General features: G+C 39.1%; 1 protein-coding gene across 1 annotated transcript in view; it reads left to right on the forward strand.

Moving 5' to 3' along the window:
* Positions 1-26,380, forward strand: part of CD109 (CD109 molecule) — an 87,832-nt gene that overhangs the window by 38,077 nt on the left and 23,375 nt on the right. The window contains exons 11-27 of the mRNA XM_075747511.1: positions 2,371-2,610; positions 2,960-3,061; positions 3,151-3,213; positions 4,658-4,834; positions 7,703-7,855; positions 8,604-8,678; positions 9,132-9,192; positions 9,738-9,873; positions 10,631-10,748; positions 13,453-13,566; positions 13,780-13,998; positions 15,550-15,694; positions 16,420-16,596; positions 21,043-21,124; positions 22,438-22,666; positions 23,198-23,363; positions 24,520-24,710. Coding sequence (XP_075603626.1) covers positions 2,371-2,610; positions 2,960-3,061; positions 3,151-3,213; positions 4,658-4,834; positions 7,703-7,855; positions 8,604-8,678; positions 9,132-9,192; positions 9,738-9,873; positions 10,631-10,748; positions 13,453-13,566; positions 13,780-13,998; positions 15,550-15,694; positions 16,420-16,596; positions 21,043-21,124; positions 22,438-22,666; positions 23,198-23,363; positions 24,520-24,710 — 2,448 coding nt within the window. The remainder of the gene's footprint in view (positions 1-2,370; positions 2,611-2,959; positions 3,062-3,150; positions 3,214-4,657; positions 4,835-7,702; positions 7,856-8,603; positions 8,679-9,131; positions 9,193-9,737; positions 9,874-10,630; positions 10,749-13,452; positions 13,567-13,779; positions 13,999-15,549; positions 15,695-16,419; positions 16,597-21,042; positions 21,125-22,437; positions 22,667-23,197; positions 23,364-24,519; positions 24,711-26,380) is intronic.

Here is a 26,380-nt window from a genome sequence, read left to right on the forward strand (position 1 = left end):
GCCTCAGATTCTTAAGTATAATTTACAGATTTATTTTCAAATTACCTCTTTTTCATGAGACATATCAGCAAATACTAATTTCAGAGGCATTTGCTGTATAAAAGAATAAAGTGGCAGGGAATGCTGTAGTGTCTGCGGGATATATTTAAGTATAGTTTGCAAGCGTTCTTATGGAAGAGGAACCTTTTCAGTTTCTAGCTGGTTGTTTTCCATTAGGTGACTGTGCTTTAAAGCAATAGAGTAGTTATTGAGTCCCAACCCTCCTAATATTTGTATATGGAAGTGTGTGTATATACACACACAAATATATAGTTATAAAATGCATATATATAGCCAAGCAGCTGTTAAAAAATTCAGTAAAACTCATCAAAGCACATTGCTCTCAAATGAAAGTATCTTTTCTGCCTTCTGTCCTGTCTTTCTCATACCAGCTGCAGTCCTCTCATAGAAATATTTCATGTTCTTCATGCTGTCCATAGTCTGTGTTCAATATTTCTACATTTAGCAGAGGCTGCATATTGCCTCACTGCATTTTGCTTGAAAATGGGAATTGACTCGACAATTCTTTAGCCTTTGCTTTATAGAAATCAGACCTAAATACCCATGAAATAGGCCGAATATGCACTTTCGGGGTAGATTGGCTCAAGCCGTAGCTTTGTGCTAGCCTGATCATTTGGGTCTTTGGTTTTTGTCCTTTTCATTTTCCTTGCCAGCATCCCAGTTTGATTCCAGCTCTGACCTGCTTCTTCATAGAATCAGAGAATACCAGGTTGGAAGGGAGCTCAAGGATCATCTGGTCCAACCTTTCTTGGCAAAAGCACTGTCTAGACAAGATGGCCCAGCACCCCATCCAGCTCAATCTTAGAAGTGTCCAGTGTTGGGGAATCTTGTGTCCAATCGGAATCTCCCCAGGAGTAACTTGCACCCATTACCCCTCATCTTTTCCATGTGACTCCTTGTAAAAAGGGAGTCTCCATCTTCTTTGTAGCCACCCTTTAAGTACTGGAACATGGTGATGAGGTCACCCCTAAGGCTTCTTTTCTCAAGGCTCAACAAGCCTTTCCTCATATGGCAGGCTTCCCAGTCCTTTGATCATCCTGGTGGCCCTTCTCTGGACCCTCTCCAGTCTGTCCACATCTTTTTTGTATAGTGGGGACCAAAACTGAACACAGTATTCCAGGTGTGGCCTGACAAGCACTGAGTAGAGTGGGATAATGACTTTCTTATCTCTGATGGTGATGCCTTTGATGCAACCCAGCATCCTGTTGGCTTGCTTTCCAATGTGTCACTGTAGCACACTGTTCACTCATATTGAGCTTGTCCACCAGGACTCTGAGGTCCCTTTCCACAGCGCTGCTCCCCAGCTGGGTAGATCTCAGCCTATGCTGCACTCATGGATTATGTATTCCCAGGTCAAGACCTTACATTTGTCCTTGTTGAAATTCATAAGGTTCTTGTTAGCCCACTCTTCCAGCCCATTCTTTTTCCTCTTCCTGAGTGAGAGGTAGCTGAAGCATTTAGCAGTGCTTGCAGTTGGTGGAGGAGGTATCAGTTATCCCAGAGGAGTGTAAAGGAACAGCTGCTGCTATTACTAGTAAGTGGAGGTCTGTGTATGCTGTACAGAGAAAGGATAGTACAATAATAGCAGAAGAGGAGAGGTAATGGAGTGATGGGCCTCTGGATTGAAAAAGAAATGGAAAACATTAGTTTGGTGCTTTTAAATGTAAGAGTTGAATTTTTGGAGTGCATAATGCAGAAGGAAAATGGTTTTACTATGGATGAGAATCTGCTTGAATATGGGAATAAACGTTGAGGTAAGTTGTAGTGCTGATTGATGGATACTGGAGTGAAGAAGTTACAGACTGTCAATTTTGGGCCTGTTTTAAGTCTTTTCTTCAGCTCATTTGATGAATCCATAAAGACATCTGACTCAGTACCATCTCTGCTCATCTGACACATTTTCCTGCACATTATGTAATGTTAGGTTGTCCTTTGTAGTGGTGGTGAGATACATGTTGATAAAATTAAATATTCAGGCTTTAGGTAGGATTTGCATAATTTGCCTGACACACATGCATTTTCAACAAGAAGAGTAATTGGAAGAGCTGAAAGGCTGGTCACCTTTTGGGTTCCATCTGCTTTGCTTTTGCTCTTTTTTTGCTCCCTGCAGTTATGAATAATTTTGTTCTTGACTGACTTGCCTACCTGCAGTGCTCACAAGGGATTAAAAATAACACTGATGTGTGAGAAGTCTCAGGATGCCCTTGTTTTTCTGATATGATGTGAGTGCAAATATATTGTTACTTGTTATGTATTGTGAATTTTAGTTTTAGACTGTTTGATAGGTGTTTTCTTTCTTTTTGTTTTTAGCTGAAGGTGACACGTTCTGATAGCAACCAGCTGACAGCTGAAGAGAGGCAGAATCTTGTCACAATCACTGCACAACAGTCAGACTTGTTTTTTCACCACTCTTCACTTTCTCACCTTGAGAATGAGGCAACAGAGGAGAGAAATCTGACAGTCCATGTCCTGAATTACACGGTCCCAGAAAATGGAATAATTGATATTGAGTTTCCAATCCTGCCTGATACAAAAACCCTGAGAGTTCAGGTATTGCTTTGTAGTATGTTGTTTTGTTAGTAACACATCAAATTCAGCAGACTGAGCAATGGTATGGTGTTCCTGCCATCTGCAACAGCTGATATGTCACCTACTATTATTTTCCGTACTTCATATTTGTGTTAGAGCCGGAAAGAAAGTGATGGATCCTGTCTAAGTGTGATCTAAATAATTGCACCAAGATAGCAAGGGAAAAAAGGAGACAGATACCTAAAGCAAGCAGTAAAGTGGCCCTGTACTGCCATTAAGGCTACCATGCTCTTGTAAACAGTAATATATATGTGAACATCACACAGATTTTGCTGTTTTGTTAAGAGCTTTGTTTTGCATTGTCTCGCAGGCAGAGTTCCTCAGCAGTAGGACCGACATAGGTGTTTATGATGTGTTCAGCTCCCCGAGCCAGACTTATCTCCAGGTTAAAACAAAGAGCCAGGACATAAAGGTACAGTCTGAGACAAAACTTGCCAAGATAAGTTCAAGTTACTCATCAAGTTTCCCTGGTCATCTGTATCAATCATATTCTTTTTCTAGGCTGGGAAGCCTTTTGAGCTGAGTATTGCAAGCAACAAGCCAGTGAGAGAGTTTCACTATCTGGTAAGTTACTGGTTTTACATACGGGGACAACCCAAGATGACTTTTACCAACCTGAGAAATACTCCAGTGAACGGAACGTGATTGAACGTTAGAGAAATTCAGCATTTTTTATTGCGCTTTGTGAAAGAGGTGGCCCAAACACTTCCTTTCCACTAGGATGGTCCTTTTTGAAAGAGCGCTCCATTTTGCTACCTAGCAGAAATGCCTCTGGCACTGTAAGGAGGTGCTGTCTGGGAGAAGCGTGTCTCTGATTTGGGTGTTGGGTTATCTCTGCTTCCAGATGTGTGAGACAGGGCGCAACTGTGAGAGCGGGCGAAGGGACAGGGATGTTCCAGGAGCAGCCCAAGCTGGGGCTTGCCAGCAGATCCTGCAGATACAGGTGGTAGCAGGGGGCTGGCGGAGACTGTATGCAGGCTCAGGATTGTCAGGTTTGAGCCTGCAGGCACAGAGTGAGAAGACCTGCCTGCTGAGACAACAGATGGTGCAGTGGGCTGGGTAGCATTGTTAGCAAGGGAACTTCATAGGAAGCTTTTTAAAATACATGGCTTGTATAATGGCGCATTTAATGGCTCGGCTGCTGTACTGTATCACAGCATCTGGGTTGAAGGGTTTATTACACATACTATCACCGGTCTCCCGTCTTGTCCTTAATGCATATCTTGTGCACAATCTACACCATAATCATTATGACAACTGCAATTCTTTTCCTTTCAGAGACTTTAATAGTAAACTGGGTAAGGAAAACCTTGGGACAATATAAGATGTGGGCATTCACGTGTATTTTCTAAAATAGAAGCACCCTCTAGAAGATTAAAAAAAAATCAGGTCCAGGCAATCAAAGGCAGGGAACTGCCCTTCATGGCTCTGTCTTCATTAGTAAGTAGTACGGCCCAACAGGATCAGATTTAGAGTGGAAAAGTTGATGCTGTGGGCCTGAAATCCAGGTGTTTTGAGGTAGCTTCAGATCTGATCTGATCTAGTAAAATTAATACCTGTTCTTAGCTGGAACACGTTAGCGGGCCTCAATTCACACTCTCCGTGGTGCAAACTGAAGTGTGGTAAGTAGGAGTGTTTGGGACATTTTCTTTTAAAATTGTATTCCTGATCCAAACTCAAATGCTATTACAGATGACCCACATGACCCAGATGTATCACTGTTGGGTTTTTATGTTCTTGTAGCACGTGTTGTGCTGTGCACTCGTTGTAGTTCTTTATTTGTCCATAATGATACAGGAATTAAAGTGTGGAAAAAAATCTATTTCTAATATTTAAGTATTACATTGCCCCACTGTTCCACACCCACTCTCATGGAACTGGTCAACCACTTAGTAAAAAGAAAATATCACAGCTATATGTCTCTTCTTTTAATGGCTATTTGTAGGAGGAATTGCAGAGCTTATGACATATTGAGATACCAACAGACTGTTTAATTTTTCCCTTTCAGGTGTTATCTAAGGAACAAATTGTGGCTTTTGGCACAAAAGCGGCAAAAACATTCACTTTAACAGCAGAAAATTCCTGGGCTCCTTTGGCCTGTATACTTGTGTTCTACGTTGATGAGCTTGGAGTGGTTGTAAATGATGCTCTCACTGTCCCTATTCAGCCTGTTTTGGACGACAAGGTAACTATATTGAACTGGAGTCTGAGACCATGCTCCTGTCTGTTTGTTGCATGGTTTAGATCATAGGATTGTAAATATAAAATCTTCCTCATTGTGGATCTAATCTGAGGTTTGTGTAAGTCCTTGGAAAGACTTTTGGTAATACTGGTACAGTTAGGTCCAGCTATAAATGTAGGGCTTCTTCATATCTGAAAGAAATTTGTACTAGCCCTATGTCGTCCACATAAATAGATACACAGCATCTCCTTGTGGTTTTAATAGTTTGGTCAATTACTGAGCCAAAGATTGCTCTGGCCAATCTAGTGGAAAGATACTCAAAAGCATTCTAAGCATGGAACTGTAAACGTTTACAAAGACCTTCTTCTAGCCAGGCAGTGGTCACACCGTATGTAGTGTGACCACAGGGAGCCCAGCACACAGCAGTGCTCTGAGGAGACTTCGCAGAAGGACTTTCCTTCCGTAAGCTGTGAGTGCTCCTAGCTTTCCTTGTCGAAGCGCAGAGGCAACTTTTTTGGGCTGTGTCATCAGTGAGTGTGACCAGTGCTTCATGTGATTGTGCATACTTTAACTCAAAAAAGCTTGAAGTGTGAGAAAACTGCTATTGCAGCAATGAATTGATTTTTCCAGCTTACTTACAAGGACAAGATTTGGTCCTTTGTGCAAATAAAAGCCTCACTGTGACTTTTTACAGGTGAGACCACCCACTCATGATGGGTACAAATTCCTCCTCCCATATGTAAACTTTAATACTTATAAGCAGACACGAGCAGGGATGCTATTTGTCTTATTCCTGTGTGCAACGTTTCTCCATTCGCTTCAGGATTCATCCAAACTCAGGATATAAGCATTGTTATCACAGGATAAGCAAGTGGAGAGGCAGGATGCTGAGGGACCTGCTGGCACACATTTGTTGATTATGGTTGTTATGTACCAGTGTCTGAAGAATCTAAATAAACAGAAAACAAATAAGATAATTTAGTTAAAACTTGGAAGTTTTAGGGTGGAGATAGGAAGATGTTTCTAACAAGGAAAGCGTAACAGTTTGATTCGGCCTTCTGGAAACAAATCTTTCTACTGATTGCAGTGTTCACAAATACGACTACAGTATATTCTGTAGCAATCAGATAAAGCCTGATCTTGAAAATACCAGTTTAGTTAGAAGTAGTTTATGGATGAAAAACACGATCCTAGTATATACACAGAGAGGATGAAAATTTGAGATGATAAATTATAAGAATTTAATGTCAGCATTGCTGTATATGCTGTAAAGACTGGATTGTGAAAAAATGTATAATAAGGAAAGAACTTCAAATTTCAAGCTGTTTCAATTTCCCCAGTTGAACGCTAGCCACCTAAATCAATTCAATACTGTGGAAAGCTACTTTTTCTATAATTTGTTGCCTTGCCCAGCATTTCTTCTCTGTAAATGAGTTGGTAAAATTGAATACACAGAGCTGTAGTGCCACAGCGTCCTTACCTAGAAACCATTTTTCTGTGTGAATCAGTCTGATGCCAATTTACAGTGAAGCACATGGTGCTAATCCCATTTACGTTGGCAACATTAGTGTATTTGCTGTTGCTCTGTGATTTCCATACTGAATGTGCATGGAAGATACCAGTTAACAGATTTATCAGAGGAAGAGTATGAGGGGGCTTAGATTCAGACATTTAAATACATGTAGGGTCAGAATTCAGTTGCTTAAGCACAGACATCTGTTGGCCTCCAAGAGGCCACAGGCTATTCTAGATGTCATCAGGGGACGAGTGGATGTTTCATGGGTCCTTTGGGAGACTTATCCCTTTCTGGAATGGGAGCCGAGGGTCAGACAGCATGCTGTGGGACATCTCAGGTGGTTCCAGGTGCCTTCAGGTGGCTGACTGTCATCTCTGTGTGTGAGTTATGTGTCTAAACTCAGTTTACCAAGAATCAGTTGCCCAAAAAGAGAGTAGTTATTCTTCCTGGACTCCACTGCCTGATCCAGAAGGGTAAGTTATGTGTCCTGTCTGGCAGCACCACTGGACACATCTTGGATACCTTTGAACATCTCAAATGTCACTAAGTGCCAGTTTTTATGTAACTGAATCCCACCTGCAGCCAGTACAGTCAGTGGAGCCTGTAGGACTGTTTTCTTCACCACCACTTGGACTTATGCTTCATGGTGAGACAAACTGCTGTCTAGTCTCGATTATCTCTTTTGACTCTGTATATGATGAGAGCTTAAACACCGAACTTGTCCACTGAAATGTAGATAACTTAAGTGTGGAGCTGAATTCTACCTCTAGACTTTATAGTAGTGGTGTTTTGATGGGGGAAAAGAGAAAAACTCTTCATTTTAAACAGAAATTTTGCATTATCATCAGATGCTGTGGAGATGCATTAGAAATACCTTACAACAGATTTATTTCCTTCTTCCTTACCCATGCACGGATTACATATATGCCTTTTCTGTATTGCTCTCACTGTGGAACACTTAGTTGTATTCTTTAAGGGCTGAATTTTTTCGCCAAATAATTTTTCCCTAAATACGTTACATGCTGTGTTGTGAATTGATAAACAGCAAATACGTGTCTTTTACTGCCCTCGGCTGTAGAAACTGGTATGTCCTTGTGGCTCAAGAGATTGTTGCTGGTTGAAATAACAGTGGACTCTGATGCTGACTTCCCACCACTCCAAGGAACTGATCGGCTAGGAGGGCAAGAGAGCAAAATGAATACTGTAGTACTAATTTTCTCAAAGGTCCTAGAAAAAAGCAAATCCAGAATCTTAATTATAGCTAATTATGATAAAATGCTTCCTTGGAGTTGTTAGTGCCTATAAATATCACTGTATAATTTAAACCAGTGCTTTTTTTTTTTACTTTTTTCTAGATTAAAATCTCTTGGAGCAAAGATAAGGTCAAGCCATCTGAGAAAGTCTCCCTTAAAATCAGTACAACAGAGCCAGGATCAGTAATTGGACTTGCAGTTGTTGATAAAAGTACAAAGCTTCTAGGAGATAGTAGTGACATAACAGAAGATTCGGTAAGTAAATGGAAAAAAGGGCTTTCATTGTTGTGGGTATGAAAGATATATGTTTATGGAAATGATACAGTTTATATGCTGAATGAGTAATGTTCTTTGGGAAGGATTTTTAGACCTTGATTATGCAAATATTTTTTAACTTCTGCAAGTAGTTTATCAACATGAATGGAAAAGACCGTAAGGCGTACAAAGTAGTAAGCCCAGCATTTCTAATTTCAATTAATACTTTATTGTTCTTCCATTTGATAAACTGCTCAGTTAACAGTTGGCAGTTTCTTCTTTCAGGAAAGACAAAAAAAAGTCAGAAAAACTCCCTAATCATTTGTGCTTTGTGGTCTTTAAAATTAGTAACAAAAAATAAAGAATTTTATTTTTTGAAGGGCAGAATAAATTATTAATCTTTTTGATTTCCCTTTACTTGCAGAACCTTTAGTGAGTCAACAATTTGAAAGACCTGACCATATACATCATTCCTAAAGTGCTCAAATGACAGCCTAAGTGCCATAGAATATCAGTGGGCTGTATGCTCCTATTTTAGGCTTATTAGTCTTGGTCACTGTTCCATTAATCATGAAACCATTGCAGCCTAATCCCCTTCATCCTGCCATGGATTCTTTTCTCTTTGACATGAGAGCTAAGCAAGCTGCTGCTTGAGGTACAGCTCTGTGAATTAGCATCTAACAGTGAAAGTTCTGAAAAATGTGAGTTTGCATTCACTCTTTGGATGATTTTGTTTTTCTTGTCTCAGGTCTTCCATGAGCTCAATTTATACAGCACAGTGCAGTATTTCCCCCTGGTCAGAGGTTCTTTTGGTGTCTTTCAGGTACCTTTTTTTTTTTTTTTTTTTTTAGTTCTAAGATTTTTTTTTTAACTGCTTAGTGATTTGCACATCACTTACCAGAAGAAAATGCCCTTTTAAAAGTTTGGGACAGTAGACAATGTACTATTTTCACAACTGATATGGGTTTTGAACTGTGAAATCTATCAATACGTAAATACTCTGAATGCAAAGACATATGTTTATACTTTCATAAATATGGATTGCTTTATCCTTGATATTGTCGTTGCTTTGAAAAGTTTTCAGTCATTAAGGCAATATTCAGATTCAGATGATCTCAGTTTTGTTGGTTCCTGTGTATTACTTGCTTTAGTTCTATAATTGCTTTATTATGATGACTTTATCTTCTTAAAAGAAAGAAAATAATAAGAAAATAGATAAGCACTGTTGATGTCCTGAATGTCCTGTATTGAGATATACTGTATAAATTTTATCCAGAAATGCAGCCTTTGGGTATCAACTGATGCAATTCTTGAGGAGGATAAGGAACATTTTCTTTGTAAGTAATACAAATAAATGTAGCAAAAGCTAATTTACTGAGTGGGGAAGGAGGTCCATGGGTTAGGGCCCCTATTAGGTCTTCTTACTGTACTGCATACAGGCTGCATCCAGCCTTGCAAACCATTACCATTTCCAAGGTTCAAGACATACAAAATGCATATGACTAGTATTTTAAAAACTTCCTTTTTGCTGCTCTCCTGAGTGACACTACTTGTTAAAGGCCTGAGGGTGAATGGAGTTTTTATTCGCAGTTTCAGTTGATATATGTGGCAGTGGTTTGTCATGTGTAACCATATTATACCAGTTCCATAAGCACTCCAGAGAGGCCAATTTAAGTTTGTGTGAAACCTTTCTTTATTCTTAAAATAAACAAGCAAGGAAAAAAAAAAAGTTCCTGATGTCACGGAATAGTGTTACCATATGTAACAAAACTATAGATTATACTCCAGACTCTGTATTAATTTGATTTTTCTTAACTGCATTAATTTGATTTTTCTTAAACCTAGATATTTGTAGGTAGGACAGTATTCTTTTATTTCGTAGATGGTGGAATGATACCCATAGAGGATGGTTTTGGCGATGATATGCCGGTATCTAAAAATGGACCTCCTGATTTCAGCAATCTCTATGTGAGGACACATTTTCCAGAGACTTGGCTTTGGATCGACACTAAAATGAGGTATAAGATTAGAAGCAAATGGAAACTGATTTACACTTGCTGTTGTTATTTTGTAGGTTTTAGTAGCATTCTGCATTGGTGCTGAAGAACACTGCTTAAAAATGTAATATTATTTACATTCTGCTACCACCTAGAGGCCACAAGTGAGATTGGAGACCTACCAAACAAGGTGTACAACTGCACAAAACAGGACAATGCCTGACTGAAGGCCTTGTACTTTCAATGGAAACTAGATAAAAATCCTGGAGACAAAAGAAACTCTCTTCCTTTTATATATGGGGAGATAAAAGATAGGGAGACTCAGGTTTTTTCTGTACTGTAGAGGAGAAGGTGGGGATTAGCCCAGAAAGGGAAATCTGTGCCTGTCTGCACCTAATTCAAGGAACAGTTCAAATTGTGAAATGGCGGTGAAGTCTGACCTGTGTTGTGAAGTTGAAATGTTGTATTCTTCCACAGCTGAGAAGTTCGGGAAGCAGCCATCATCTGGGATTGTTTTAAAGGCTCTGTAAAAGTTGATTACGTGTAATGTGATTCAATGTAATTACCTTCAATTCATGTAATTTAAAATCATTTAAATTTGGTTTAAGCATTTTGATCCTATCATAGATATTTCTAAATGATTAGGAAAAGAAAACCAGATAATCAGCAGCTTTTTTTGCCAAGAGTTTGGTCTTATTTTTGGATGCATTTTAAACATTCGTGTCTACTTACTGCTGTCTGTAAATGGATGCTTTAGAAAGTTTGCTCTCCCCTTCAGATCTGACACAGACACCACAATGGAAGTCACTGTACCTGATACCATCACATCCTGGGTAGCCAGTGCTTTTGTGATGACTGAAAACAGTGGGCTTGGAGTGACGACTGCTCCAGTGGAGGTACTGTGGCACTAGACAAGTTCTCCTTTAAACACTGGTAACACTGCAGGTTATTACTGGAAGCTGTATGTTAGTTCTAACAGCAGCCCTCATACTGATGAAGTGATTGAGAGGCCGTGTGTATTCAAACTGTAAAGAAAACATCATCAGTGAAGACGTATGCGATACCGTATCTGCCTCCCATTCCCACTCATATAAATATCTCAGACATTTACACAGATACTTGGGAACCTATTTCTGTTGCAGCAGTTGTTTTGTTAGATGTTTCAGGATGTGCCCGCTTCAGAATCTTCATATGTAGAAAGGGGACTGACTGCCTGAGGACAGCACATTTCCATGTTTTCTTGGCTCTGCCAAGAGGGCTTTCCATGAGCTGATGATGCATGCAGGGAGGTTTGCACACACTAGCTGGGAAGAAGTGGCTGGGATGGGAGAAGCACGTTGTTTGCTGGAAAGATCATGCCACTGTACTGTTCCTCTAACACATAACCCCAGGAGGGAGAACAGGAGAAATGCTTAAAGGCTAGATTCTGGCCTCGCTTTCATTTATCTGTCAAAAGCAGTCTTGGCCTACATATAGGTGCTACTTTTTTGGTAACTTAGTTTGAGGAGCAGAGTGGACACTGAGAGCCAGCGGTGGGATGAGATGCTTCTCGCTGCCAAGTTCCTGTTTCCCGAGGCTCTTTTTGTGCTTCCAAGTGCTCGAGGAGTTTAGCAATTTAAGCTAAATTCAGCACTCCTCAGGTTAGATCTCTAACCTGGGATTCCCAATGTACAATTGCAGTTGTCCTAGGTTCACTCTGTATTCATGGAAACAGCTACTTCGAGAGTGTTATTTAGCCTGTGTAAAATAGGAATTACTTTCTGAAGTCTCATTTAGCTAGTATTTGATATACGATGAATAATCCTCTGAAGTTAGTTATCTCCTTGCATTTATTATGTAAAGATCCTAGAGAAACTATGTTCCTCACTGAGATGACTCCATTTAAGTGCCGAAGGTTAGAAAGGTTGAAACTCTGCAGTACTGGGTTATAGATTTCCAACTTGATGCCAGGACTAGTGCAAGCATAGCTTGGAGATAACCATTCCCAATTCCTCCCCCGTTCCTAGGGATGGGCAACTTTTGGAATCCAAACGAAGATCTAGGTCCAGATCTCATAGTTGGCTGCTACACCAGACACAGAACAAGTACTTTGAACATCCTGATCCTAACTCCATCTCAGAATTTGGAGCCCAATCTGGATTTTGCAGCTAAGGCTCCTTTGAGACTGGAATCATGTTTCTCATTTCTTTCACTCGGCTTGGCAGAGATGGGACAGAAAGAGGAATAGTTTTCTGATTCAAACTGTATGAAAATATATACTTGGCCTCTCATCCCCAAATCTGAGAAGGCTGCAAGTAGAACAGATGTTGAGATTATTATTTAACTATAATCACCCACATGCACTGTTCAGTATTTCACCCTCGTTGGGATGTTTAGATTGCGCTTAGAGTTCCACATGGCTGAAACATGTTAATCAGTACCATACAGAGAGGCAAATGAAAGAAATGCATGAAAACTGTAATGGGGAAATAAATAAGTGACATCTGTGCGCTTAATGTCATTTACTGCTTTGCATCTTGTTTTTATTTGACTTTTACACTACACAGTGTTGATAATTTTACACTATCATATTTTATTGTAATATCCCAGGATACTCCTAAGTGTAAAGCTTCAGTATGGCAAGGGTTTTAGACAAAAGCAAAACAAAACAGACAAAGAAAATAGGTACATGGAGAAAACCTCAACTAAGAACCAACCAAAAATTTTCCAATCAGAACTTCTCTAATGTCTAATATCTAATACCTTAGAAGGTTTTGACACTGAAAGCTTTTCAACTTTTCGAAGTTTTAAAAAAATGTTGGAATATTTGCAAGCTAGAAAGAAATCTGAGGGGTTTTTGGATCTGAAACTCAAAACACTTGGAAGATTTTTTAAATGAAAACCAAATTAAAACCACTTTTAGTTGACATTTCAATAATAAAGATATCATGCTTCAGTCATTCTTATTGTACAGATGTTCATAAGCAGTGAAATTTTGATTCCATTCACTTACTTCTTAGAGAAAAGACTTCATCCAAAAACCTCCGTTCACAGATAAAAATAACTGCTTGCTGATATATTTCTGCAGTTTTTCTTTTAATTAAGAAAAGATGTATTTTTAGAAATATAACTAAAGAACTTATACCGAGATTAATCTTACAAAATAACTCATCTTTCTAAGGTGTTGGTGAATTACAGAATTTGGGAAAGGTAGTTATTTTGTATTCCACCATGCATTTCTGTATTGACATGGAGACAGGGCAGCTGATGGATCTTAATCATCCATTACTTGTGCACTCAAAACATTTCGCAGTTGCCTTAATTGGATCTCAGGGCAGATCACAGATTGCAAACTTGCCGAATAATACACTCTTAGTCCCACTTTGGGTACCTCTGTTGGAACTTGCCCTGTCAAAGCAGCTCTCAGTTCCCACAAAGGTGCTAATGACCAGAAGCATCTTTGGCTTCTGCTTTGGCCCTGCAGTAATACATTTCGTTACCCTCGAGTACAAGTAAATTTACTTTGTCATCTGAATTTAAAAGTTATCAGAAGACAAGTTGTATAGTAATTTTCTTGCTGGTATCTGATTGTAGGGGTTCACTGCTGATTTTGTTTTGCAGCTGGAAGCTTTTCAACCTTTCTTCATTTTCCTGAACCTTCCGTACTCTGTCATTAGAGGAGAGCAGTTCATTTTGGAAGTGAACATCTTTAATTATTTGAAAGAAGAAGCTGAGGTAAAATAACAGTCTCTTTGAACTTGAATGTTACTACACACTGCAGGGTTTTCATCACTGGTGGAGACCTGATCTTTCTCTTGTGAGAACTTTAATATTTTCTTCAGTGGGCAGACCATAAAGCCGTTTCTCTATACACAAAAAAGGTGGCAGCTTCTGAAAGCAGTTTTTCAAAATTAACACTTTGTATTGCAAATGTTACTGTATTTACAGGTTACTGTCATCCTCGATATGAATGATGCTTTTGAAATTATTCTAACATCCAATGAAATAAATGCTACAGAAAATCAACAGTCTATATCTGTACCAAGTGAAGATGGAAAAACTGTTCAATTCCCAATCAAGCCAAAACAACTGGGAGAGATTCCCATCAAAGTGACAGCAATATCATCTGCTGCTTCTGATGCTATCATCCAGAAAGTTTTAGTAAAGGTAAGCAGTCTGCAGCTTGGCTTGGTCCTGAAATAAATTGTTCCCTAAAATAGACAACAGAATGCAGCAAAAAGACAAACCAATTTACTTGTCTGCCTCTTGCTTTCTAAGATTGGCTTTGGGTCAGGTGGCTTTAAGTAGAAAACAGTTCTTTTAAAACAATTTCTCCTTTAAAATTCTTTAGATCCCCTTCCAGGAATGAACACATAGATCTATTCTATAACAGATTGTGTTTCAAATGCTTCTGAAAGCAAGGTGAAACCTATTTGTGCATCAGTGAACCCCTGACCCTACAGCTAGCTTAACAGTCTGGAGAGTGAACCAAATAACTGTATTATGGATAAGTGCAATCAATTTTGCCACACACTTGGCTTTAGTGGAAAGCCTATTTTATATGAACATTTCTATATTTTGCTAGTGATGGTAATTTAGCCCCCAGACTTTCTGATAAACCAGAAACTGGTAAGACTTGCCTATCTTTGGACATCTAAGTCTGATTCATGTTAGGCTCCATTTCAGTGGAAGGTGGTAGACACTTGTACATCTCATCATAAAATAAATGCTTAAGATCATGGAATCAGAGAATGGTTGAGGCTGGAAGTCCAACCTTCCTGCTCAGGGCAGGATCAGCTACAGCAGGATGCTCAGAGCCACGCACAGTCAGGTTGTTAATATCCTCAAGGACAGGGACTTCACAGCCTCTCTGGGCAGCTTATTCCACTGTTTGAACACCCTCACAGTTAAAAAAGTTTTTTTAATGTTTAAAAGGAAATCTCTTTATTTTAATTTGTGCGTGTTGGCTTCTATTCTACTACTGGGCACCACTGAGAAGAGCCTAGCTCCATCTTCTTTACACCTTCCCCTCTGACACATACACACATTGATGGGATCCCCCTGAGCCTTCTCTCCTCCAGGCTGAACAGTCCCAGCTCTCTCACCCTCTCCTTAGACCACTCTCCTGCAGGGCTGTGAGCTGTTTTCAGGTGGAGCCACTTACTGCCCTTTCTGTTGAAGTTCAGTTGTTGTGCAGAAGAGAATCAAAGCTTGTTGGACTGAGGTCAAGGCTGAGGAAAGAAACTCATTTGTTTTCTCTGCTTCAAGGACAATTTTTCTGACAGGATTTTGCAGTCATGAGGAAATGAAACCTTTATGGTCACGTACCTAATTTGACTTCAAGTCTTCCTTTTATGACAGGCTGTAGGACTGCAGACAGCATGAAAGGTACCACTTTGGCCTTGGCATGTGCTCGGCCATGGAGCTCTGTGCTTGGCATGGAGCTCACTGGAATCAGAGATGCTCTCATTGACTTTGTGGGTGTATTTTTGTAATTAGCACATGGTCTCAAGAGGCAAATAGTGGAGGTAGGTCTTTAGAAGAAAAACATTTCTGCGTCAGTTTGGATGGGCCGATAGCTCCAGTTCTTGATGTGCTAGTTAGCAGCACAAAATACCTGACAGTGTTTTAGATCCTTCAGTCCAGTAAGCATACAACCCCAGTCCTAAAAGCAACACATTGCTGGACATTACAATAATCCTGTCTTTATTTTGATAGGCTGAAGGATTGGAACAGACATATTCTCAGACAGTCCTTTTGGATTTAACTCGGAGTAAACTGCAAGCAGTGTCAAAAACTTTGGAATTCACTTTTCCGTCTGACGTTGTAAGTGGCAGTGAGAGAGTGCAGGTCACTGCTGTTGGTAAGGATTATTTTATTCTGTTTCCATCTTTATTACTTGCTGGTTAGCTGTATTGTCTTTATATTTTTTTTTTTTTTTTAAATAGTTTCTTGCCTGCTGGGCTTTTATTGAACTCAGTATCTATGATATATGTGTCCATAATCCAGCTGCTGGAATCTTCTGCCCTGCAGGCATAAGTGTTTTTTAAAGAACAAAGCAGTTGCCAGTAGTAACTGGAAGTAGCTGACTCTCAAATAGGGCAGGGAGGATTTTGCCCAGTATGGCTGTGGCTTTATAGGATTTTAGGGAATGGCATTAATTTTTATTTAATCACTATATTCATAAGTTGAGTCATTAATTAAAAATAATTTATCATCATGCATAGGACTAAGCATAGGACTCCTGCCGAGTTTGCTGGTGTCCTGTTTTAATTCTGCTTGTCTGCAGAATAAAACCTAAAACCCAACTGATTGTTGTTCCTTGTGGTTTTTTTTTTTTTATGGTGACTGTTTGAAATTACACTGTTGTTGGAAAGATTTGTGGGGAAATGGGTCGGTGGATACAAAGCTCATCAGAAGACATAGAATGCATGTTTAATGCAGTTTTCTGCCCAATAAGCAGTATTTAGTACAAACATTCCCATTGTATCATATTTTCTCCCAGTTTAGATGATACCACCCTTTGTGTTACATATGCATTTATTTGCAATAGGATTTAATTTATTTTTATTAAATTTTATCTTTCAGGTGATTTACTCGGGCCTTCTATCAATGGTTTGTCATCGTTGATTAAGATGCCTTACGGCTGCGGTGAACAGAATATGATCAATTTTGCTCCAAATGTTTATATTTTGCAATACCTGACTAAAACCAGGCAGCTGAGAGAGGATATTAAATCAAAAGCTGTATCATTTATGAGAAAAGGTCTGTATGCTTTAAAGAAAGATGTTCAGATTTTAAAGAAGATATCTGTGACTCTGCATTTGGTTCTTGAAGTTCTGCTCTGTTAGTGTCACGAGAACTGGAGGAAAAGCCCATCTTCCTCTTCCTTTTCCTCTTTCTTCTGGGCTGACAGAATTGAAGAGCAATCAATTTTGTTTACAAGGGCAAGTTGGCTTAGAAAAAATAGGTAGTTCATTTTCAGAGGAAAACCGTGGTTTAGAAGGTAATTTATATGGTTTTCCTTGGTGGTTGTTATCTCTCCTTTGATAAAACCGTATATGGAACAAACATTTCTGACGTCTGCTTGAGGCACAGAGTTTGAAAATTAGTCAGTGGGCAGTGTGAGCCATATTCATCCCACGTGTCTGTCTTCAGTGACACCATCCCCATCCTGCCGTGTCACTGTAGAGCTCGAGGAACGGCATCTGCTCTGGTGGTTGGCTTTCACCCACCCAAGTTTTAGACTTGGTCAGAAGTGAAGTCTGTGCTGGAAATCAAAAGCTGGAAAATTTTAGTTCGAAATTGTTGTATAGTTTAATCGGGGAATACTCCAGGGCATCGCAAAGTGTGGAGAACATAGTTGCCCTGTGCTTCTCTGTGCCTTTTGGATCAGGCAGTGTCTAACTGCGATGTACCATGCTCGCCACATGTCAGTCAGCACGCCAAGAGCCTGGTTCAGAGAGAGAAATGAGCCATCCTCATGTGAGCTACACCCCTACTAACGCACCATCGTGATGACATTTTCAAATTTTGTTTACTCTCTGTAAGTCTTTGATTCGGGGTTTTTTCGTGTTTGATTTTTTTTTTTTTAAAGTTGTTGACATTTCCCTTGGAGAAGACACAGCTGAAAATAAATTTTCCTTTCATCAAGATCCCAATTTTCTGTCAAAAGCAGTTAAATGATTTTTTCAAACTGTTCCTACTATATGGTTTAGTTAAAAAGTAATGGAGCGGGAGGGGGGAGATGTGTTATGTAAACAGCGACTCTGAAGTTTGTAAGCAATCTACCACTCTTTGAAGCCTGAGTTGTGCTACCATAATTTTCTGAAGTTTTTCAGTAGCGGTATTAAAGTTATTTCAAAGCAAGTGAAAATTATAGGATTAAGTGTCACTGTATACAAAGCATTGTGTTACTTAACTTGTTCCTGGGGTTTTCAATTTAGGTACATGTTTTTAACACTGTAGTAGCCAAAACAGTAAGGATGCTGACATATTTGTAACCTTAAGATAGAAAAGAACCACAATCTGAAAAACATTTCTTTTTTTGCTTTAACAATTGATTTCAGTTGTTGCACAGATTTTTTAAAAATGTAATCTTAAAGTTGAAATTTATCTTTAGTTTGAGATGTAACTTTTATAAGCTCAGTTTTTGAAAGGATTGTCATGAAGTTTAATTTAGAACAGACTTTATTTCACATATCAGAATTCACTAAATATTTGAAAAAGTGACCTCATAATCTGAAGTAAATATAAGTAATTTTAAGGGTAAATGCTTGTGAGAAGAAGGGATCATATAGCTAGCAGAGATCGGTATATGATCTTTCTTTTAGCAGTTTTTATTTACCTAGAACAAAGGCTAAGCAAAAGACAAGTTCCCTTTTAAAAAAAATCCTTCAGTTGTGGGTATGACAGATCCCATCTTGAAACCAGTTCTTCAGAAATAAAATAAAAATCCTGGTTGGTCTGAAAACTTTGGTGCTAGACCCAAAGCAAGCAACGAGTTTGAGCAGTATTTCCAAGCTGTTTGAAATGTGAGACCCTTTAGTCTTTCACATATTTCTGAAGTCCTTTCCATCCTGGTGCACTCCTCTTACAGCTTTGCTCAGTGAGCCTCCCACATCTCTTGGGTTCCAGCCAGTCCTCTGGGAATACTAGTGTACATCTTCATAATAGGATCCTTCTTTTCCTTGCCTTTCCACTTGTATGTGTTGACATTTGAAGTATCGTTTTTCATGTCTGATTGAGTGTCCGTTGGAACAAACACGGTGGTTCACAGCCCCCAGGTCTCCTGTTCCAGCATTTCTGCAGGCTTCCTGCATTAGATACACTCGTGTTTGGAGACTTTTGCGTGACTGCAACGGGTTGGCGTTGAGAAGAAAGCAAGCAGACTGTAGGAAATAGCTGACTGATCGCTCCGTCCTCCTCCTGGTTCTGCTCATCTTTCTGATCCCTCCCAATCTTAACAAATTCAGAGCTAAATTTATCCTTGTGTAAGGGCTGCTCAGCAGGCTTTAAGTGGGCTGTTGGACTTAGTTTAACGCTTTTACACTACCAATGGGGTGGTGATTATAATACTTATTACTGTAGATTGCCTGTTCTGCAAAGAAGCAGACCACCTCAGTTTTCAGGCCTTGCAGTCAGATACTTTTATACAAATATATTGCTTCCTCTTTATATATATATACACATATATATTCATGTTCCTCATAGCACATTACTTTGAGGCTTAAACATTTACAGTAACTTTTCCTTTCCTTGGTGAGAAATACCACTCGTTCCTTCTTTTTTCCTCCCACTCAAGAGTGTTTGACTTCTCAAGATCATTAACTGAGATGACAGATTTGTCTGTATGGGAAAGATTCATCAGTTTTAATCCTGTAATCACTGTCATGCAAAATACATTACAAAACCTCTCTATTTAAGTGGAAATTATAATTTCAAACTCTTCTAAAGAGACAAAAACTAAACCTGATGCTACTGGGATGAGTTTATGTGGGAAGGTGCACTGGTATACCATAGCAGTTCAGATTCAAATCTTTATATCTCTTCTATTTTAGAGACCTTAACTAGGATTTCATCTTGCACTGTAACTTAGCTTGAGGGACCAGGCCATTTGTTCCTCAGTAATTAAAGCTGTGGTTCAGTCACTATGTATCTATATTCAGGATAGTATGTAAGCAGGTGATTAATCCTTTTTTAGTGAAAATAAGGAACATTTTGCAGGGGAATGTTTGTAGTTGGATGGACCTCATGGGGCATATTTGTAAATTCATTCATTTGTGTAGGACTTAATGATGGTTGCCTGAGGGTTTTCCTTCTGCCTGGCTGGTTCAGTCTTGTGTCTGTATCTGTCAGATGTTAGACTAAGGAATATACTTTCTTGATTATAATAGCCAAAATAGTAAATCCAAGAAAAAAGGCAAGGTGGGGGGAAAGAAGAAAAATCATAGAATCATAGAATGGTTTGGGTTGGAAGGGACCTCAAAGATCATCTAGTTCCAACCCCCCTGCCATGGGCAGGGACACCCTCCACTAGACCACGTTGCCCAAAGCCCCATCCAACCTGGCCTTGAACACTTCCAGGGAGGGGGCATCCACAACTTCTCTGGGCAACCAGTGCCTCACCACCCTCACAGTAAAGAATTTCTTCCTAACATCTAATCTAAATCTACCCTCTTTGGTTTTAACCCATTACTCCTTGTCCTAGCACTACATGCCCTTGTAAACAGTCCCTCAGCATCTTTCCTGTAGGCCCCTTCAGGTACTGGAATGTAAAGATGTCTTGTGAAATGCTACAAATAGATAAAATTATTGTTCTGGATACACAAATGGCAAGCAAAATGAAGGGGAAGGAAGGCTTTAAATATCAGAAACTACAGTGAGTAGCATATCATAGGAAGGTCTTCATTTCTAACATTGATGAACATTGGTTCTGCACTGAAGTCAGCTGTTGAGTAAAGGATGCTGCTGGTGGTCGTGAGCAGCTAGTGAGTCCTTGGGGCCTTTTTATGATAGATGTTCAGCAGTCAAGAGAAAACTGCACTTGTTCTGGATACTGAAAAATCTTCAGATAAATTTATAAAGACCTGAAATCCTGAGGAGGATCCATTTAAAATGTTTCACTCATTTCAGAACAGCCTCTTCCAGCACTCTTTTTCTGATAGTTAGTCCCTTAATTTGGCAAAAGTAAGCTGCTGAAAGGGTCTGTTTTTCAGCAGCATTTGTAGCTTTACTGTACCTTTGCCCTTCCAGTTGGAAAAGACTTCATTTTTGATTGTCCTTTCTGCTAGAAAGATAGAACATTTCTGTAGGTGCACAAACCCAGCTCCCCAAAGCAACGAAGCACTGAACTGTAGCTGCTGCTCTGCTCTGCGCTCGCTGCTGTGCTCCTGGAGCCACTGAGTGACGTGGGAGCGTGTCTCTGCACCGCACTGTCATGTTTAGGTGGCAGATGAGTAGGAGCAGGAGCTTCTGGTTCTGCTTTTGTGGATGGATCCTTCGTGTTACTGCAGCCCGCTTTCTCATCATCTTCTGCACGGTTTTGTGTATTCCTACATATTTGGGAGATTTTTTTTTTTATGAAATACGAGCTCAAGTTCTGCCCTTCTCAGCCTTAGAAAGTGCCTCACTTCACATCAGCAGACAGTTTGTGCTGGAACCCGCATGAGAGAAAAGTGTTCAATACCTGTCTCTGCTTTTCCACTTCAGGCTACCAGAGAGAGCTGCTTTTCCAGAGGGATGATGGCTCTTTTAGTGCCTTTGGAAATGAAGATCCCTCTGGGAGCACATGGTAAGTAGTTCTGCCAGATTCACTGTGGAATCTAAGTATTTTAGATATTTTCCCTGCGACTAAAAATTTTTTGTGAAGCTGGTAAAAATTTCCAGCTGTATTAGCCTCCTGTCTGGGTTTCATTAGGTGTTTAGGCCAACTCTAAGGTCATTCTGCTGCATAACATGCTGTCAAAGCCATTATTAGGGCAAAGCTTTTTAATTTTGCAAAAAAATGAATGATGAATTATTTTAGCCAGGGGAATAGCTTGGTCTGAAAGCTCTTCTGTTGCTTTCCTTAGAGGAATGAAGAATAATAATCAAACGACTTATTCTTGCAGTTGACTGAAGCAATTTAGGGCTATGTGATCATCATTGCTTCAAACAGATTTTCAGTTCTCTCTATGCTGGAGGCTAAGACTAACTGAGGCATTTCCTAGGGAGTGAACAGAGTTACGGGTGTTAAAAATGTGTCCTACTTACCTCTCTTACACCTCCTCTTTTTGAAACTGTAAATACAGCTGAAAAAGCCTTTTCAGTGCTGAATTTCACCCTGCGAAGCATAGCAAGCCTAGTAGTGGAAACTAGATAGGTAACAGAGACAAGTTCCACCACTTTGTTCAGCTAATCCATGTTCAGTTAGTTTAAATATACTTATGTATTTCAGTACACGCTGCTGACTTTAAATGGAACCATCCCAGTTACTGTGCCACTGATTGAGTCACTCCTGGAGTCACTGAGCATCTTTCATTGACATCAGCAGGATTTGCCTTAGAATCAGTATCGATGACTTGGAAAATGAAGATGATTTATCTATACTGGCAACTCTGGTACTTAAATAGTGCAGTGATAGGTTACATGAATGCGTGTTTGGCAGTGAAGGGAGTCAAAGCAGAACTTGGGATTATTAATGAATAAAACAACAAAGGTTGTTTCAATGATGTAATTACAGGGATAATCAGGATAATTAACATCACACTCATAACTACATTACTTTTTGTAAACTGTGATTTTTGCCACTTTAGCCTAGCAGCAGAAGGCAGGAGAGCAATATGTGAATAAACATGTGCTGGCAGACTTGGAGTCTATACTCTGTATTTATTTTCGAAACATAACAGCTGCAAAAGAGATCATATTTAGGAACAAGGACATAGCTTCATTTTTTGGTGAATTAAGCTTAGTTTTCTTGCTTGTCTGGGTGAGACGTATTTTCCTCTGTGCTTGGGAGGTGTGTGTAGAACACCTTATGCATCACAGTATTCTTACATCATCTTAAACAGGAGAAGCTGAAATATGTTGCTAATTTTGTCATATTTGATTAACCTTTTCCCCAAGGTTATCAGCTTTTGTATTAAGATGTTTCCTTCAAGCTCGTCCATTCATAGATATTGACCAAGATGTACTCACGGATACAGCCAAATGGATTGTCCGACATCAGAAATTAAATGGAGAATTTCATGAGCCTGGGAAAGTGTTACACAGTGATCTTCAGGGAGGGACCAATAATCCAGTCACTCTCACAGCTTACATCATGTCATCCCTCCTAGGGTTCCCAGACAAACAGGTATTTGAATTCATAAATAGAATTCATAGTTACTGGGACACTTCATAAATTGTCATACTACCTGGTAAACACTTGGTAGTTTAAGGACATAGAGGGACATCTAAACAGAGGCAAATTTTAATCTGACTTTATTAAACCTCCCTATACTTTGGCTTATTTACCATGTGCTGTTAGGCCTTTCAATGTTATGTGCTTTTGCAAAATCTAAAGGCAGTTGATTTTAGCAAGAATATTGTCATGGCTTTAGTCCAAGAACTTGCAAAGAAATTTATGGGGGGAATTATCCTTAGAGATGTTAAGTCATTCCAGTTGATTTCATTGAGGTTATTCACATTTGAAAAGGTAGTGCCAGATCAAAAGGTTTGCCTCTGAGGTTCGTGCCTGTGACTCTGAAAGAGATATTCAGTATTTCTTGGTTGTTGTTTGGTGATAGTAATGTTTCTGTTTCTGCACAATTTTTTTTTTTAAATTATAATATTTTGATATATATTTTATTCACTGTACATTCTTCAATATGATCTTCATTTCCAGCATGCTTATGTCATCAAGAGTGCTACAAACTTTCTAGAAGATAAATTAGAAGAAGGCATTTCAGATAATTACACTTTGGCACTTGTGACTTATGCATTGTCATGGGCAAAAAGTACAAAAGCAAAGGAAGCACTGAATATACTGAACCAGAGGTCAGAACACCAAGGTATTGCACCACTATCTTACACAGTTCTATAGATGGTTTTCTGTCAAATTTAAAAATACCTATCATATATCTACAGCTGTATATAGAATTAGAGATGAAGAGAATCCTTCTTCTGAAGCAAAATCTGTTTTGAGTATGAAATAGAGAATAAGCTAAGAACTTCCAAGACAACCTTAATGAAAAGTGTCCATAAAAGAATGACAATTCACAACAAAGCTAGGCCTTTCAGTCTCAATTACCATGTTCCTGATGGGAGTACCATGGTGCTGTTGAAGAACATTAGTTGTCAGTTTTTCCATGTTATTATGTGCACTTGTAAGATGAGCCTGGTAAAAGAGAGATGGATGGGGTTAGCTATTCCAAAGTAGTTCAGATGATAGATAGATCTGGAGAGTGTGGGGGTGCAATTAGTTAAAATCAGTATTGGAATGAAGAGTTGAAGGATTGAACATTCTGTAAGATAATACAATTGTGTTGTGTTTTCTGTAGGGACCCATCATGTCATCATGTTTAACCTCTTCTGCATTCAGCACAACTGAATTTTGTTCCCTGTTTTGGGGGAAGAATAGACCATATGGAGTATAAGAAATGGAGATTTTGTTTCAAAATAGTAACTATCCTCTTGAAAAATCCAAAGGAATTCATATTCTAGCCTAGAAATGGAGTCTCTTGGGTGTCCCGCTGTGTTTACTGAGTTAGGCCTTTTGGACAGTCACTTTTGGCAAGGGAGGAAGTCACTTTTTTGGAAGGCTTCGCTCAAGAATGAGCCTAGTGAGCAGCCGTGCTGCCTGAGGTGCCTTCTCTAGTCCTGAAGAGAAAGGAGCACCCAGCAACAAGGTCGCCTTTTCACAAGGACTCCTTTACGTGAGCACTTCAGGCTGACAACAAAAGGATCAATGTAAAGTTCACTGAAATCAATGGTGAAATCAAGAGTGACTGTTGGGACTCCAGCTTTTTTTCTATCTAGATTCAGCCATTGCTGAGGAAGTGCTTGAGTCAGTCCATTATGGGACATATGCCTAAACATCAACACAATTTTAAAGAACCTTGCTAGATCCTGTATGCAAGCGTTAATTAGGATATTTCCCTTCAGTCTTTCCCAGAAGTCCAAAGACTTCAGCCTGTGGATCTGAGGTTATTGTTGGTTCTTTTGCAGGAGAGTTTCGTTTCTGGATAACACCTGCTTCTGAAATTTCTGACTCATGGCAGCCACGGTCCATCGATATTGAACTTGCAGCATATGCCGTGCTCTCACACTTTCATCAAGACAGATTAGCAGAGGGGATCCCTATCATGAAATGGTTAAGTCATCAACGAAATCACCTTGGGGGATTTTCATCTACTCAGGTAGTATCTTGTCTCAAGGGGCTTTGTTATACTTTCTAAATGAGCATTGCATATTTTAAAAAAAAAAAAAAGAAAAAAGAAAAAAGGGATCATTTGTTCTTTACATAACAATTACTGAATTTTGTTTTGCTGTAACAGCCTTGGTTGTGCGCAGACTTGCATTCTTTGCAATATTGGCATCTTAAAGCTGGACTACCAGTTTTAGTATTTTGGCAAGTATAATAAAAATGGAATTAGAGGGTCAACTTGATTATATAAAGTATTAATAACAGAAGATCTTAAATTAAGAAGAAGCATCAATGCCCATGGAAAAAGAATTAATCAGATTTTCCAAGCAAGTGTGATAAATATCTGTGCTTACTTTCTTTCCAAGGAGAGAAAGCTCTTTTTATTCTTTCCATATGTGGGTCCTCCAACTCCTGAAAGGCTATTAACTAAGATAAGAAAGGGGAGTAGGTTTTAGAGAAACAGCCTAACCTAGTGCCTCTGTTGGCAGTTGGTCTTAACTTAATAATGTACTTTGTCCTCATTATTACGTAGATTTTTGATGGGCCATGAAATTTGGAAGATTTACATTATCTCCAGGAGGTTTCCATGTTACTGAAACCAGATCTTGTAAGCTGTGCTGGCATCCAGAAAATTTATATAGTACTTTGGATTGCATTATTTTAAACTAGCTTTTAAATTAACTACAAATGCTGGTCACAGTAAAATGTCACATTTCATCATACTGCTTGGCACCAAGCTGTACAGGCTATCCTTCATTTTTTTCAAATGTTTGTTGGTATTAATCTGAGAGAAATTAGTTTTACTAAATAAAATGCAATTTAAGAACCCGCCTGGTTCCCCTGAGGTTCTAGTATTTTTCTAATGCGTTAATTCTTGCTTATTATTTGAGGAGGCTGATTGAAGCACTAAATGACTTGAAATAACTTTTCTATGTTCTCTAGAAACCATTTTTACTTGAAAGTTCAAAAATCCAGCAGTATACCATTTACCCCTGAGGGTGAAGTTAAGAAGTTAATTTAATCCTTTTGTTCTTCCATAGTCTAAACTATTTTAATTTCAACATTACTCCAATGTCTCTCTAGATGCCTTTTTTAATTTGTGGAAATGACCCCATTCTTTTTTTTGACTTCTAAGATTGCTTTAAAAAAAGTTTGGAGCGTTCCCTTCCATGAGTTTATTACATTAGAAGCTTAATATGTTGTTAAACAATGAGGAGGAAAGTAATCAGTTGCATGTGTGACATTTAGTAAGTTAGGGTATGATAACTCACTGCAATTTGTATACATGGTATAGCTCACTATGAATTTGCAGTCAGGTTATTTTGCTTTGTAATGCTTTTAATGTTTAAGCATAAAATGTACATCTCTCATATACACAGGAGAACAATCGATAGAAAAAATAGCATACACATGAATGTAGATTTAAAAGGTAGAGAAGAGTAGCAAATTCTTCAAAGCCTGTGTGGCTGGGCAAGAGGGGCCTGTGAGTCTGGGTTGGGACCGTATTCCCTAATTTTTCAGGTTGTGTATTGGATGCAGCATTGTCATATTGAGCTGTGCAACTCGTGCTTCAGCTGTGAGTGTTTCCTGGTGAAAAGCCTTGGGTATGCCTTCTGTGTTAGAGCGTGCCAAGGGACACATTTATCTTCTCTGTAGGTGCTT

The sequence above is a fragment of the Balearica regulorum genome, chromosome 3, assembly GCF_011004875.1.
Source record: "Balearica regulorum gibbericeps isolate bBalReg1 chromosome 3, bBalReg1.pri, whole genome shotgun sequence".
NCBI lineage: Eukaryota > Metazoa > Chordata > Aves > Gruiformes > Gruidae > Balearica > Balearica regulorum.